General features: G+C 47.6%; 2 protein-coding genes across 2 annotated transcripts; one reads left to right on the forward strand and one right to left on the reverse strand.

The window, feature by feature from the left end:
- Positions 1-3,425: 3,425 nt before the first annotated feature.
- On the reverse strand, positions 3,426-4,391 carry LOC140265128 (olfactory receptor 14J1-like). Its single transcript, XM_072361010.1, has one exon. It carries the CDS (start codon positions 4,389-4,391, stop codon positions 3,426-3,428), a length of 966 nt encoding a protein of 321 aa, XP_072217111.1.
- A 7,211-nt stretch (positions 4,392-11,602) lies between these two features.
- LOC140265129 (olfactory receptor 14J1-like) lies at positions 11,603-12,538 on the forward strand. The gene has a single exon (XM_072361012.1). It carries the CDS (start codon positions 11,603-11,605, stop codon positions 12,536-12,538), a length of 936 nt encoding a protein of 311 aa, XP_072217113.1.
- The last annotated feature ends 443 nt before the right edge of the window (positions 12,539-12,981 follow it).

The following is a 12,981-nucleotide window of genomic DNA, read 5'->3' on the forward strand; positions in this document are numbered from 1 at the left end:
TCTGGAGTGAGACTGACAGGTCCATAATTGCCCGTGCCATCTTTCTCGCTCTTCCTTACAATGAGACAACATTTGCCAGCTTCCTGTCATCTGGCATGACCCCAGACTTATGTAGATGCCATTGAAATGAGAGCCCAGAGCAAACTAAGGTGTCATCAGCGAACAAACGTAGATGTGCCATAGCTTTGCAATGCCTTGAACTCCAGAGTATGCCACAGATGGAGCAGAGAGGAAGATCTGCGTCTTTTGTTGTGAGCTCATCCATTTGGTTATGGTTATCAGAATATCACTATATGCTCCATCCGGAGGATTTATCCTCCACTGAACACTGCAGGATAGCCAGTGTCACTCCAGTCTTCAAAAAGGGCAAGGAGAAAGATCAAGGTAATTTCAGGCTAGGCAGCCTCTGTTCCTTGAAAGGTGATGGAACAGCTTGTGCTGGATGCCATCTCCAGGCAGTTGGAAGAAATGGAGGTTATCAGGAGTAGTCAGCATGGGTCCTCTATGGGGAGGTCATGCTCGACCAACCTGGTAGCCTTCTATGACGTTTTCCATGGCTGAGTGGATGGGGCGAGAGCAGTGGATGTCATCTACCTTGATTTCAGCAAGGCATTTGATACTGTTCCCCATGACATCCATATAAGAAAGCTGAGGAACCAGCTTGTAGGCTGTAGGCTGTGCTGCCATTCACCATGACCTGGACAGGCAGGAAAGCTGGGCGTTAAGAAACCAGATGAGGTTTAACTAAAGCCACTGTAGAGTCTTGCACCTATGGAGGAATAATTGCATTCACCAGGACAGGTTGGGGGATGAGTTGCTGGAGAGGAGCTCAGCAGACACTGACCTGAGTATCCTTCTGGACGACAGGTTGGCTATGAGCCAGCAGTGTGCCCTCGTGGCCAGAAAGGCCAATGGCATTCTGGGGTGCATGAAAAAGAGCGTGTCCAGCAGGTCGAGGGAGGTGATCCTCCCCCTCTTCTCTTCCCTGGTAAGGCCTCATCTGGAATACTGTGTCCAGTTCTGGACTCCCCAGTACAAAAAAGACAGGGATCTCTTGGGAAGAGTTCAAAGGAGGTTCACAAAGATGGTGAAGGGCCTGGTGCATCTCCCCTATGACGAAAGGCTAAGTGAGCTGGGTCTGTTTAGCCTTGAGAAAAGAAGACTGAGAGGGGACCTGATCCAGGTCTATAAATATCTGTGGTGTGGGGTCAAAGTGGAGAGACCAGGCTCTTTTCAGCAGTGTGTGGAGACAGGACATGGGGAAATGGCCAGAAACTCAATCATAGGATGTTCTACATGAATATGTGTAAGAACTTCATTATGTTAATGGTGACGGAGCACTGGAACAGGCTGCTCCAGGGTGTTGTGGCGTCTTCTTCTCTGGAGATACTCAAGACCCACCTGGATGCCTAGTGTGAGCCTACCTGGTGTAGGAAACCTGCTGTGGCAGAGGGGATTGAACTCCATGTTATCTGGAGGGCCCTTCCAACTCCGGTGATTCTGTGATTCTGTGTTTCTGTGAGTAATGGGCACCTGAGACTGTAGAGTTGTTTACCTGACCTCATGGATGAGTTTAGCAGAAGAAGAGACAGTTCTTGATGTATTCCCCATCTACTACAAATTCCAGAGCTTAGGGCATTCCACTGCTGTGACTGACTTGCAAAAATAAACTCTATAATCCAGAGATTGGTTATAAAGCAGTGTCACAGTTTACTTTGATTTACCTGTGGTCGTGATAGGGGGTAGTTGCCCCGTAGAGCCCCCGGCCCAAAAATAGAAGGGAAAAGGAGAATGGGAAAAGAGAACAGCGGCGACAATCTAAGGAGGAAAACTTATTTTACTAAATATGATATCGGAATACAAGATAACACAATATAATACAATATGATTGAGGTAAATAAATTGAACAAAACAGAGAGAGAGTGCCCGAAAAATGAGAGGCCTACTGTGAACTCTAGGCGACACGGCTGGAACACTTCCCACTCTCTGAGAGTTCGAGAGAGAGAGAGCTCCAGCCTGGGAGCGAGATTATCGATGTCCTCCTCCCATGACTTAGCTCTGGCCGCTATGTCCTCTGGGATACGTAGATTTCTTCTGAGAGCTGAGTATTCGGGACATTGTTATTCCACAGAATTGGAGTATGAACCTTTTAATGATCCATACTGCACATGATGTTATGGTGTGGAATATTGACAGCAACATTACAAAACCATGACAACAGGGGCAACTGACACTGATACTGCTGCCTCCTGTGATTGACCAAGATCGACTTGGAGGTTTCCCCTTTTGGATTGAGTCTCAGTTTGGAAACTCTATCTCTCCACAGTAGTATTATATAGAGTTGGGTAAGCCCAAGCTAAGCCCCAGATAAGCCATTCCTCCTCAGATCTTTCTGAGCTGCACCATCCCTTACTCAGTTACTTTCTTCATTTCTCAGGGTCCCACGGCTGTTCAAAAGTAAAATCCCATGACACTGGGTGTCCGCACACTTCTAAGCTCTCTCCTAAACCTCTCCATATTCTGCACCACTCAGCATTCTCCGGTTTTGGGGAAGGCTTCCCCCACAGAATTTAAATTACACTTTCAAGGAACGCATTCAGAGGGACTGACAGCATGGTACCTAAGTTGGCACCCTGAGCATGCATAAGGAACTGGGATGAGCACCTGGAGACCAGTCCAAATACTGTATTGTCAGTTACATGAACTAGGATGGACAGGAACTATGCAGGTATCTCTATCATGCCCTTAATTGATTATAGGTATGTGCAACTCTGACACAGAACATGAGGAACCAGAGTCAGAGAGCGGCTGGAATCCGTCCAAAGTCCCACCCTGCTTCCTCTTCATGCCAAGTCCTCCAGGGATGCCGAACCTGCGCCCCCACACCCCAGAAACCAAAATGCCCCAAACGGTGGTAACACAGAAAGAGGATATTAAATCCTTAAGTGCCACTGTTCTGCACGATGTTTTGTTGTAGAATACTGACAACAGAAATCACAAAGCCACAACACAGAGGCACTGACAGACGTGAACCTGAAAGCACAGACCCCAGCCAGGAGCCCAGGGATGGCCCATCAGCTGTTGCAGGCTGAAGTCACCGCAAAGTCTGATGAACAGCTGTGTGCTTCCTGCTGGACTGTGGGTTTCTGAGAACATCTGACCCCGATAGCTCCAGAAATGTCTCACAAGAAGGAGAACAGACAGAGTCACTGTATGTCCTTTATTCTGTTAAGGTACACAGAGAGCCTGGTTCATTATGTACAGTGCGTCAGGGCTACTACAAAGTTACAAATTAAGGAGGAATTGGTTTGAGTAATGATGTTTCAGTGAAAAAAATAACAGTATTAAAATAATAATAATAATAAATTACAGTTACAAAAGTTGATCAAAACAAAGCAAAGAGTTTGCATCAGTAAAAAGCTGCATTATATGTCGTGAATTCCAAAAGATGGGCAGTTGAAAGTTTGTGAAACACATTTGTTAATCACTTTGCTCACTGCATTCTTTACTTCCTGGTTCCTCATGCTGTAGATAATAGGATTCAGTGTTGGAGGAACCACTGCATACAGAAGAGCCACTGTCAGATCCAGGAGTGGAGAGGAAATGGAGGGGGGCTTCAGGTTGGCATAAATGGCAGTGCTGAGAAACAGGGAGACCACGGCCAGGTGAGGGAGGCACGTGGAGAAGGCTTTGTGCCGTCCCTGCTCAGAGGGCATCCTCAGCACGGCAAGGAAGATCTGCACATAGGACAAAACTATGAAAACAAAGCTCCCAAAGAATAAAATGGCACAAAAAATGAGAAACACAACTTCCCTGAGGTAGTAGCCTGAGCAGGAGAGCTTGAGGATTTGGGGGATTTCACAGAAAAACTGGTTGACAACATTGCCTTGGCAGAGAGGCAGTGAAAACGTACTGGCAGTGTGCAGCAGGGAACTGAGAACCCCAGCGCCCCAGGCAGCTGCTGCCATGGTGGCACAAGCTCTGCTGTCCATCAAGGTCCCGTAGTGCAGGGGCTTGCAGATGGCAACGTAGCGGTCATAGGACATGATGGTGAGAAGGGAATACTCTGCGCAGATGAAAAAGGTAAAGAAAAAGAGCTGTGCAGCACATCCTGCGTAGGAGATGGCCCTGGTGTCCCAGAGGGCGTTGGCCATGGCTTTGGGGAGAGTGGTGGAGATGCAGCCCAGGTCGAGGAGGGCCAGGTTGAGCAGGAAGAAGTACATGGGGGTGTGCAGGCGGCGGTCGCAGGCTACGGCTGTGCTGATGAGGCCGTTGCCCAGGAGGGCAGCCAGGTAGATGCCCAGCAAGAGCCAGAAGTGCAGGAGCTGCAGCTGCCGCGTGTCTGCCAACGGCAGCAGGAGGAACTCGCTGATGGAGCTGCTGTTGGGCATCTGCTGTTCCTGGGCTTGGAGTCCTGTGCAGAGTGCAGAAGATAATGACAAGTCCAGGTCATTCTCAGAGGTAATCCTTCTGATATACTATAAAAGTTCTCGTTTTCCTTTGGAAAATGTTCATTTAAGTCCAGAACTTGAATTTATTTTTCATGAGATTCACCATACCTGAAGGAGTAGAAGATTAAGGAGCTCTTACTTCCTTCTTATTTCCTAAACATACCCCAGCCTCCAGGATATTTTTATCTTTACTTTAGCTGCTCTTCAAGACTCCCGCCCCAGCCTCTGTGCACTTCCATTTGTGTTTGAGATATCAGCCTTTTTGCAGGACAAGTGAACTATTAATGCCTGCAGAAAACAACTATAACTTAAGCTTATTGTACTTTTTTCGGTAGGAGAGGCTGAAAGCACAACCTGTGTGGCTGTTCTCAAAACATCCAACTGACTGGAGAAATATTCTGGAGTCTCTGAGCTGTGTTCAAAGTTGACAGCCCCTTTTAGATTTCTGCCTCCAATCATTTCTGCTTTCACTGAGAACAAGAAATGTAAAATATCCGCCATGGCTCTCCTCTTGCAAAGTTCCTTCACAAACATCCTGCTGTGCAGTGGAGCTGTGATCCCCTGCCCCACGCAGCAGCTGTGGCAGCAGAAGCCCTGCTGGGGGGCTCCTTCCCCCTTCAGGCATGTCCCTGATTTAGATAACCCTCTATGAAAATCAGCTGCATGGTCTGCAGTGAGACTTACCGTGTCGTGATCTGTGAGCAATGCTCCTGCAGTGAGCTCACAGCCCACTCACACCGTTCACATCCTTCAAGCTGTCCCCCTTTCTCTCCTCTCCTTCTGTCACCTGCAGGCTGTGCTGTGCACAAGAGCTGCTCCTGGGAACAGCTGTCTCTCTGCAGCGCTGCCCACTTGTATGAGCTCCCTGTGTCCCAGAAGCCCAGCCCAGCCCAGCAGAATAGGATGACATCTTCATCCTTCCCACTCCTCTCCCCTGAGATATCCCTGGGTCCTCATGGCCAACAGCTCCTGAAAGAAAACAGCATCATGACTGTGTCTAACTCATTTCTTGTACAAATATTCCCTGTGAAAGACAAACCTCAATAGATGCGGCATGGACATGGCATGCAGTTGATCACTGTGTTTTACTGTTCATTCAATTGCAACACCATTCCTGCTGTTTGTTGGCCAAAAAAAAAAAAAAAAAAAAAGAGAGAAATCTTTCCTTTTCCATGTGCAGCTGGTTTTCTGTGGAAAGCTAGTGGGAGTTGGTGTAAAGGAGTTTTAACACTGAGTGGGTGAATGCAGAGGAGAATAGTGATGTGAAGAAAAGTGATGCAAGTCCCATGGGGCCAGTGTGAGCAGAAATGGGGTGGGGAGGCTGAAGAGGACCTTTGTCCACACAGTAACACAACAGAACTCATTGGGAACATTCCAGATTGATACCAGTTGCACAGTGCTGCTTAAATGTTTTTTTTATACTCAAATATAAATAAATAAACAATAAACGCCTGCCGGCTTCGGCCACTTTAAGCTCTCTCCAGATATCTCTCCATTTTGCTGAAGAAGTTCTGAAAACCTGAAGAGAATGACAGGAAGGCACAAGGCACAGGAGACTCTTTATGTTATAATGGGCCCCAGGGCTCATATGCTGCTGAGTCCATCAACCTCCAGTGCAGAGAGAAGTTTGCACAAAGTGCTCAACAAGACAAAGTCAGAAGTAACAATGAAGTTACTTGGAGTATTAATGGGCCCACTGAGGGACATTAACAAGCCAGCTTCCCAAGGGACTTGTAAGAGCAGATAATTGGAAGCCATGACTGCAGGCAGGCAAAGGCACTGGCATGGTGGCTCTGATGCTGAGAAACTCCCCCTTTGTCTTATGAAGCAGAAAGGCCAAACCTTGATCTCCAGACATTGGCAGGGAGATCCTGTCCCTCATGTTGGCTCAGGGCCCTTCCTGGGGCAGTGGATGGAGAACTGTATGATGTCAAATGAAAGACAGAAGGACAGATGATCCCAGGCTCTGCATGGGGTGCAAGGACACTGTGAGGTTCATGTCCCATGTGTGCCCTGTGTCTCATCGCAGGATGTGGGATGTAAGAAAAGCCCAGTCTGATCATGTAGTCAATCCCAATGAAACTCTGAACTTCAGATCTCTCTGTTCCAGTGTCCTGTTTTGCACACCCTCCCATTGTTTGATGTTCTTTATACTACGTGGTGCCTAGAATAGCACCCAGTGCTCCAGGTGTAGCAATGCAGAGCAGAGAGGGATGATCCTTTCCCTCACCCAGCTGGCAATACCTTACGTGATGCACTCCAGAGGACTGTTGGCCTTCCTGGCTTCCTGGGCACATTGCATACTCAAATTCAATTTGATGCTGAGCAGGACCCCCAATCCTTTTCAGTCAGAATGCCCTCCGTTGTTCCTTATCCAGTCAGTGTGTATGTCCAGGGTTGCCCCTATACAGGCGCACAATCAGGCACTTGTTATACTTTATGCACTTGGTGCTTAGGACCAACTGGTACCCACTTCTATGATTGTCCACATCTCTCTGCAAGTCCTCTTCACCCTCAGTGGATGCAACAGCACCTCCTCATCTGGTCTCATCAGCAAGCTTGCTCAGAACATCTTCAAGTCCTGCATGCAAGTCATCCACAAAAACATGATAGTAAAGTGGATCTGAAATGCAGCCCTAGGGAGCCATTACAGTGACCATCTACCAGCCTGATGAAAACTATTGACTATAATCCTTTGGGCCTGACCTAATGGGCAACTGATCACCCACCATGTTCTGTTTCTGTCTAGCCGTATGCAGGACATTCTGCTCAGAAGAGTGCTGTAAGAAACAGTATCAGAAGCTCTACTGAAATCATCAAGGATAACATCAACTGGCTTCCCTTGGTCAGCTAAATGGATAACTGTGTCATAAGTGACCTGAATTTAAACAGGACCGTCCCCTCGGGAACTTGTGTTGGCTGTGATCAATGGCAGAATTTCCTTCAGCTGTTTTTCCATAACTCCCACCATCATTGTCTCCATAGTTTTACCAGGCACTGGAGTGAGACTGACAGGTTCATAATTGCCCATATTATCTTTCTCTTTCTTCCTTACAATGAGACAACATTTGCCAGCTACCTGTCAACTGGCATGACCGTAGACTTCTTTAGATGCAATTGAAATAAGAGCCCAGAGCATACTAAAGTGTCATCATTGCAAGAACATTGATGTGCCATTGCTTTGCAATGCCGTGAACTCCAGAGTATGCCACAGATGGAGCAGAGAGGAAGATCTGCCTCTTCCGTTGCGAGCTCATCCATTTGGTAAGCAGAATAACACTACATGATACATGGGGACTGTGTCTCTGCTCTGCTCTGCTCACAGAGGAACGGTGCGGGGGGTTGCGCTCATGTCAGTGCAGATAAACTCACTTTCTCTTCAACCCTTTTTCCTCTGCAAACATTTCCACTATTTGTACCCTCATTTACACTTCCACATACCCTCTGGTACACTCCCATATGCCATCAACAATTACACTTTCTTATACCTTCAAAACAGTTTGTGAAACAATACTGTTTTTTAGATCCCATACACACCCTTACTACCATATATCTTTCCATTAACAGTCTGTATTGTCCAGTTATAAGCACCTCAACGCAGAACCAGCCCTGATTGGCCCACCTCTCTCACACAGTTCCTTGCAAGCACAACATAGTATTACATAAATTGGTTGACACTCATTAAATATATATATATATATATATATATATATATATATATATATATATATTTTTTTTTAAGTATGTTATGAATAAAACGAAGACTAGGGAGACAGTGGGTACCCTACTAAGTGAGGGGGGTATTCTGGTAACGGGGGATGCTGTGACGCTGGAGATACTGAAGGCAATCTTTGCTTCTGTCTTCAGTGAAAAAGCTCTCCCTCAGGAATCCCAGAGCCTGGAGCTTAGTGAGAGCGTCTGAGGAATGGAAGACTTTACTTGCATTTAGTCTGGGAAGAGGTGGTCCGTGAGCACCTAGGCCACACTGATGTTCTTAAATCCATGGGACCTGAAGGGGTGCATCCATGAGTGGTGTGGGAGATTGCAGCAGTGACTGCTGAACCGCTCTCTATCATCTTTGAGAGGTCTTGGAGAATGGGGGAGGTGCCTGAAGACTGGAGGACAGCCAGTGTCACTCCGGTCTTCAAAAAGGGCAAGAAGGAAGATCTGGGTTATTACAGGATAGGCTGCTTCACCTCAGTCCCTGGAAAGGTGATGGAGCAGCTTGTGTTGGATGCCAACTACAGACAACTGGAAGAAAGGGAGTTTATCAGGAGTAGTCAGCATGGGTCCACCAAGGGGAGGTCATACTTGACCAACCTGGTAGCCTTCTATGACATTTTCACTGGCTTTGTAAATGGGGCGAGAGCGATGAATGTCATCTACCTTGATTTCAGCAAGGCATTTGATACTGTTCCCCATGGCATCCATAGAACAAAGCTGAGGAAGTGTGGGATAGATGAGTGGACAGTGAGGTGGGTTGAGAACTGTCTGACTGGCAGAGCACAGATTGTCGTCGTTGGCGGTGCAGTGTCTGGTTGGTGACCTGTAAGTAGCGGTGTTTCCCAGGGGTCAGGGCTGGGTCCAGTCTTGTTCAACATCTTTATCAGCAAACTTGACAAGGGAATAGTGGCCACCAACATCAAGTTTGTTGATGATAGGAAGTTGGGAGGATTGGCTGACATGCCTGTGGGCTGTTCTTCCATTCAGCGAGACCTGGACAGGCTGGAGAGCTGGGCAGTAAGAAACCAGATGGGGTTTTAAAAAAGCAGGTGTAGAGTCTTTCACTTAGGGAGGAATAATTACATGCACCAGGACAGGCTGGGGGATGCTGGAGAGGAGCTCTGCAGAGATTGACCTGGGTTTCCTGATGGATGACAGGTTAGCCATGAGCCAGCAGTGTGCCCTTGTGGCCAAAAAGGCCAATGGCATTCTGGGGTGCATGAAAAAGAGGGTGGCCAGGGGGTCGAGAGAGGTGATCCTTTGCCTCTAATCTGCCCTGGTAAGGCCTCATCTGATGTACTGTGTCTAGTTCTGGGCTCATCATTAAAAAAAAACTAAAAACTAAAAACAAAAAACAAAAAAAAAAAAAAAACAAAAAACAAAAACAAACAAACAAACAAACAAACAAAAAAAAAACACGGATCTCATGGAAACACTGAAGTAAAGGACTACAAAGATTGCGAAGGGTCTGGATCATCTGTCATATGAATAAAAGCTAAGTGAGCTGGGTCTGTTTAGCCTTGAAAAAGAAGACTGAGAGGGGACCTGATCCAGGTCAATAAATATCTGAGGTGTGGGTGGCAAAGTGGTGAGACCAAACTCTTTTCAGCAGTGTGTGAAGACAGGACAAGGGGAAATGGCCGGAAACTGGGGCATAGGAAGTTCCACACGAATGTGTGCAAGAACTTCTTTACGGTGAGGGTGACAGAGCACTGGAACAGGCTGCCCAACAGGGTTGTGGAGTCTCCTTGTAAGGAGATATTCAAGACCCGCATGGACACCTAGCTGTGCACCTACTTGGTGTTCCCCAGAGGTCAGTGCAGGTGCCTTTCCTCTTCAGTTTCTTTATTGTTGACCTGGAAGAGGGCATCGAGTGAAACCTAAGTAAGATTGCAGATGACACCAAATTGGCTGGGAGTGTGGACCTGCCTGGGGTTAGCAAGGCCGTACAGAGGGATCTGGACAGGCTGGAGAGCTGGGCTGAAGCCAATGGGATGAAGTTCACCAAGACCAAAAACTGCGTCCTGCAATTTGGGACGTGGAATGGACTTCCCAGGGGTGTGGTGGATTCACGGACCCTGGAGGTGTTCAAGGAATAAATGGATATTGTGTTGAAGGACATGGATTAGTGGGAGCTATTGGTGATAGGTGAACAGCTGGACTGGATGATCGTGTAGGTCTTTGCCAACCTTGGTGATTCTATGATTCTATGCTATTGTGTCCTTGTCTGTGTGCCCTTTTAGTTTCAGCAAACACTCTCTGGGAGGACTCACCACATGTCTGGAATTAGTCACTGACCACTAGAAATCTGGTGTTAAATTCAACAGATTTGAATGTACTGTCATGATGCTGTTGTCTTTCAGGAGCTGTTTGCCATGAGGATCCAGGGACATCTCAGGGGAGACAAGTGGGAAGGATAAACATGACATCCTCTGCTACTGAGCTGGGCTGGGCTCCTGGGACACAGGAAGCTCATAAAAGTGGGTGGTGCTGCAGAGACAGCTGTTCCCAGGAGCAGCTCTTGTGCACAGCACAGCCTGCAGGTGACAGAAGGAGAGGAGAGAAAGGGAGAGAGCTTCCAGGATGCGTGAGGTGTGAGCAGCCTTCTGAGCTCACTGCAGGAACATTGCTGACAGACCATGACAAGGTAAGTCTCACTTCAGGCCATGCTATGGGACTCTGCCGCCTGCCAGGCTCAGCACTCAGCCTGCCCGGGGAGCTGTCCAGGGTGCTGCAGGGAGACGTGTGGGGGGAAGGAGCCCCCCGGCAGGGCTTGTGCTGCCACAGCTGCTGCCTGGGGCAGGGGATCACAGCTCCACTGCACAACTGAATGTTTGTGGGGGTACTTTCCAAGTGGACAGTCAAGGCAGGGATTTTTTTTTTTTTTTTTCCTGTACTGAGGGAAGGGAAAAAGGATTGGAGGCAAAAATCTAAAAGCGGATCTCACTGCTCTGAGAATTTTTCTTCCATACATTGGATGTTATGCTATCTGTCACACGTGATTTGCTTTCAGTCTCTCCTGTCTAGTAGGGTGGAACCAGTTGTAATTATTATCATACTCTGAAGACATGAATAATTCACATATCCTGCCAACAGGCAGCTTTTTCGAACAGAGATTGAAGGTAACGGAGGCCGGGGTTGGGTGCTATAAGAGCATTTGGGGTAAAGACATCTGGCATGAAACATGAAAATATCCAGGGAAATGGGATAACATCAAAAATCAAAGGAAGTTTAAAGATTCACAGGCTTCTTCTGCTTAAGCAAGGCTAAACTTCATGAAATGAAATGCAAGTACATGTGCTAAATGAACATTATAGTAAGAGAATCAACATATTTCATAGCACAGCAGAAGGAGTGTGTCTGAGAATGGTCTGGACTTGTCATTATCTTCTGCACTCTGAGCAGGACTCCAAGCCCAGGAACAGCAGATGCCCAACAGCAGCTCCATCAGCGAGTTCCTCCTGCTGCCGTTGGCAGACACGCGGCAGCTGCAGCTCCTGCACTTCTGGCTCTTGCTGGGCATCTACCTGGCTGCCCTCCTGGGCAACGGCCTCATCAGCACAGCCGTAGCCTGCGACCGCCGCCTGCACACCCCCATGTACTTCTTCCTGCTCAACCTGGCTTTCCTCGACCTGGGCTGCATCTCTACCACTCTCCTCAAAGCCATGGCCAACGCCCTCTGGGACACCAGGGCCATCTCCTACGCAGGATGTGCTGCACAGCTCTTTTTCTTTGTCTTCTTCCTCGCCGCAGATTTTTCCCTTCTCACCATCATGTCCTATGACCGCTACGTTGCCATCTGCAAGCCCCTGCACTACGGGACCTTGATGGACAGCAGAGCTTGTGCCACCATGGCAGCAGCTGCCTGGGGCGCTGGGCTTCTCAATTCCCTGCTGCACACTGCCAGTACGTTTTCACTGTCTCTCTGCCAAGGCAATGTTGTCAACCAGTTTTTCTGTGAGATCCCCCAGATCATCAAGCTCTCATGCTCAGTTTTCTACCTCAGGGAACTTGTGCTTCTCATTTTTAGTGCCAGTTTAGCCTTTGGCTGCTTTGTTTTCGTAGTGGTGTCCTATGTGCAGATCTTCATGGCCGTGCTGAGGATGCCCTCTGAGCAGGGAAGGCACAAAGCCTTCTCCACGTGCCTTCCTCACCTGGCCGTGGTCTCCCTATTTGTCATCACTGCATTCTTTGCCTACCTGAAGCCCCCCTCCATTTCCTCCCCACTCCTGGATCTGACAGTGGCACTTGTGTACACAGTGGTTCCTCCAACACTGAACCCCCTCATCTACAGCATGAGGAACAGAGAGATCAAGCACGCTCTCAGAAAGGTGTTGCAATACTCAGTATTCGTGCTTCAATAAAGCACACATCTTCCTCACAGGATTCCAAGTGATGGTTCTTTATGTTTTATGCATCTTTTATTGTTTGATTCTGTAAGTGTTATACAGCAATTTTTAATGAAATGTTGCTACTTATTTCATCAAAAATTTCTTCATCTTTCCTGCCTAATTTCCATTTTCTCACTCCAAGAGCTCATGTAAACATCGAACCAGATTCCCTGAATACATTAAAAGATACCTAAAAGGTTTTAAAAAAATACTTTTCCTTTTGTCTTCTCTCTTCCTACCTTGTTTGGGTCTGGGGGAGGTACAGCCACTGACAGCAGCACAACGTACTATTTTCATTCCTCCTCCATTTACACTGCCAAGTGCTCTCACATCCTCTCATTTGTGCTGGCCTGAAGGTCTTGTGTGTCTCACAACAGTCCTGTTTTCTCTCCAGCAGCACTCCGGGGCTGCAGTCA

This window comes from Excalfactoria chinensis, unplaced genomic scaffold, assembly GCF_039878825.1.
Source record: "Excalfactoria chinensis isolate bCotChi1 unplaced genomic scaffold, bCotChi1.hap2 Scaffold_68, whole genome shotgun sequence".
NCBI classification, from domain to species: domain Eukaryota; kingdom Metazoa; phylum Chordata; class Aves; order Galliformes; family Phasianidae; genus Excalfactoria; species Excalfactoria chinensis.

Coding starts and splice junctions, on each gene's coding strand:
- LOC140265128 (XM_072361010.1), bottom strand. CDS start 4,391: ATGCCCAACAGCAGCTCCATCAGCGAGTTCCTCCTGCTGCCGTTGGCA.
- LOC140265129 (XM_072361012.1), top strand. CDS start 11,603: ATGCCCAACAGCAGCTCCATCAGCGAGTTCCTCCTGCTGCCGTTGGCA.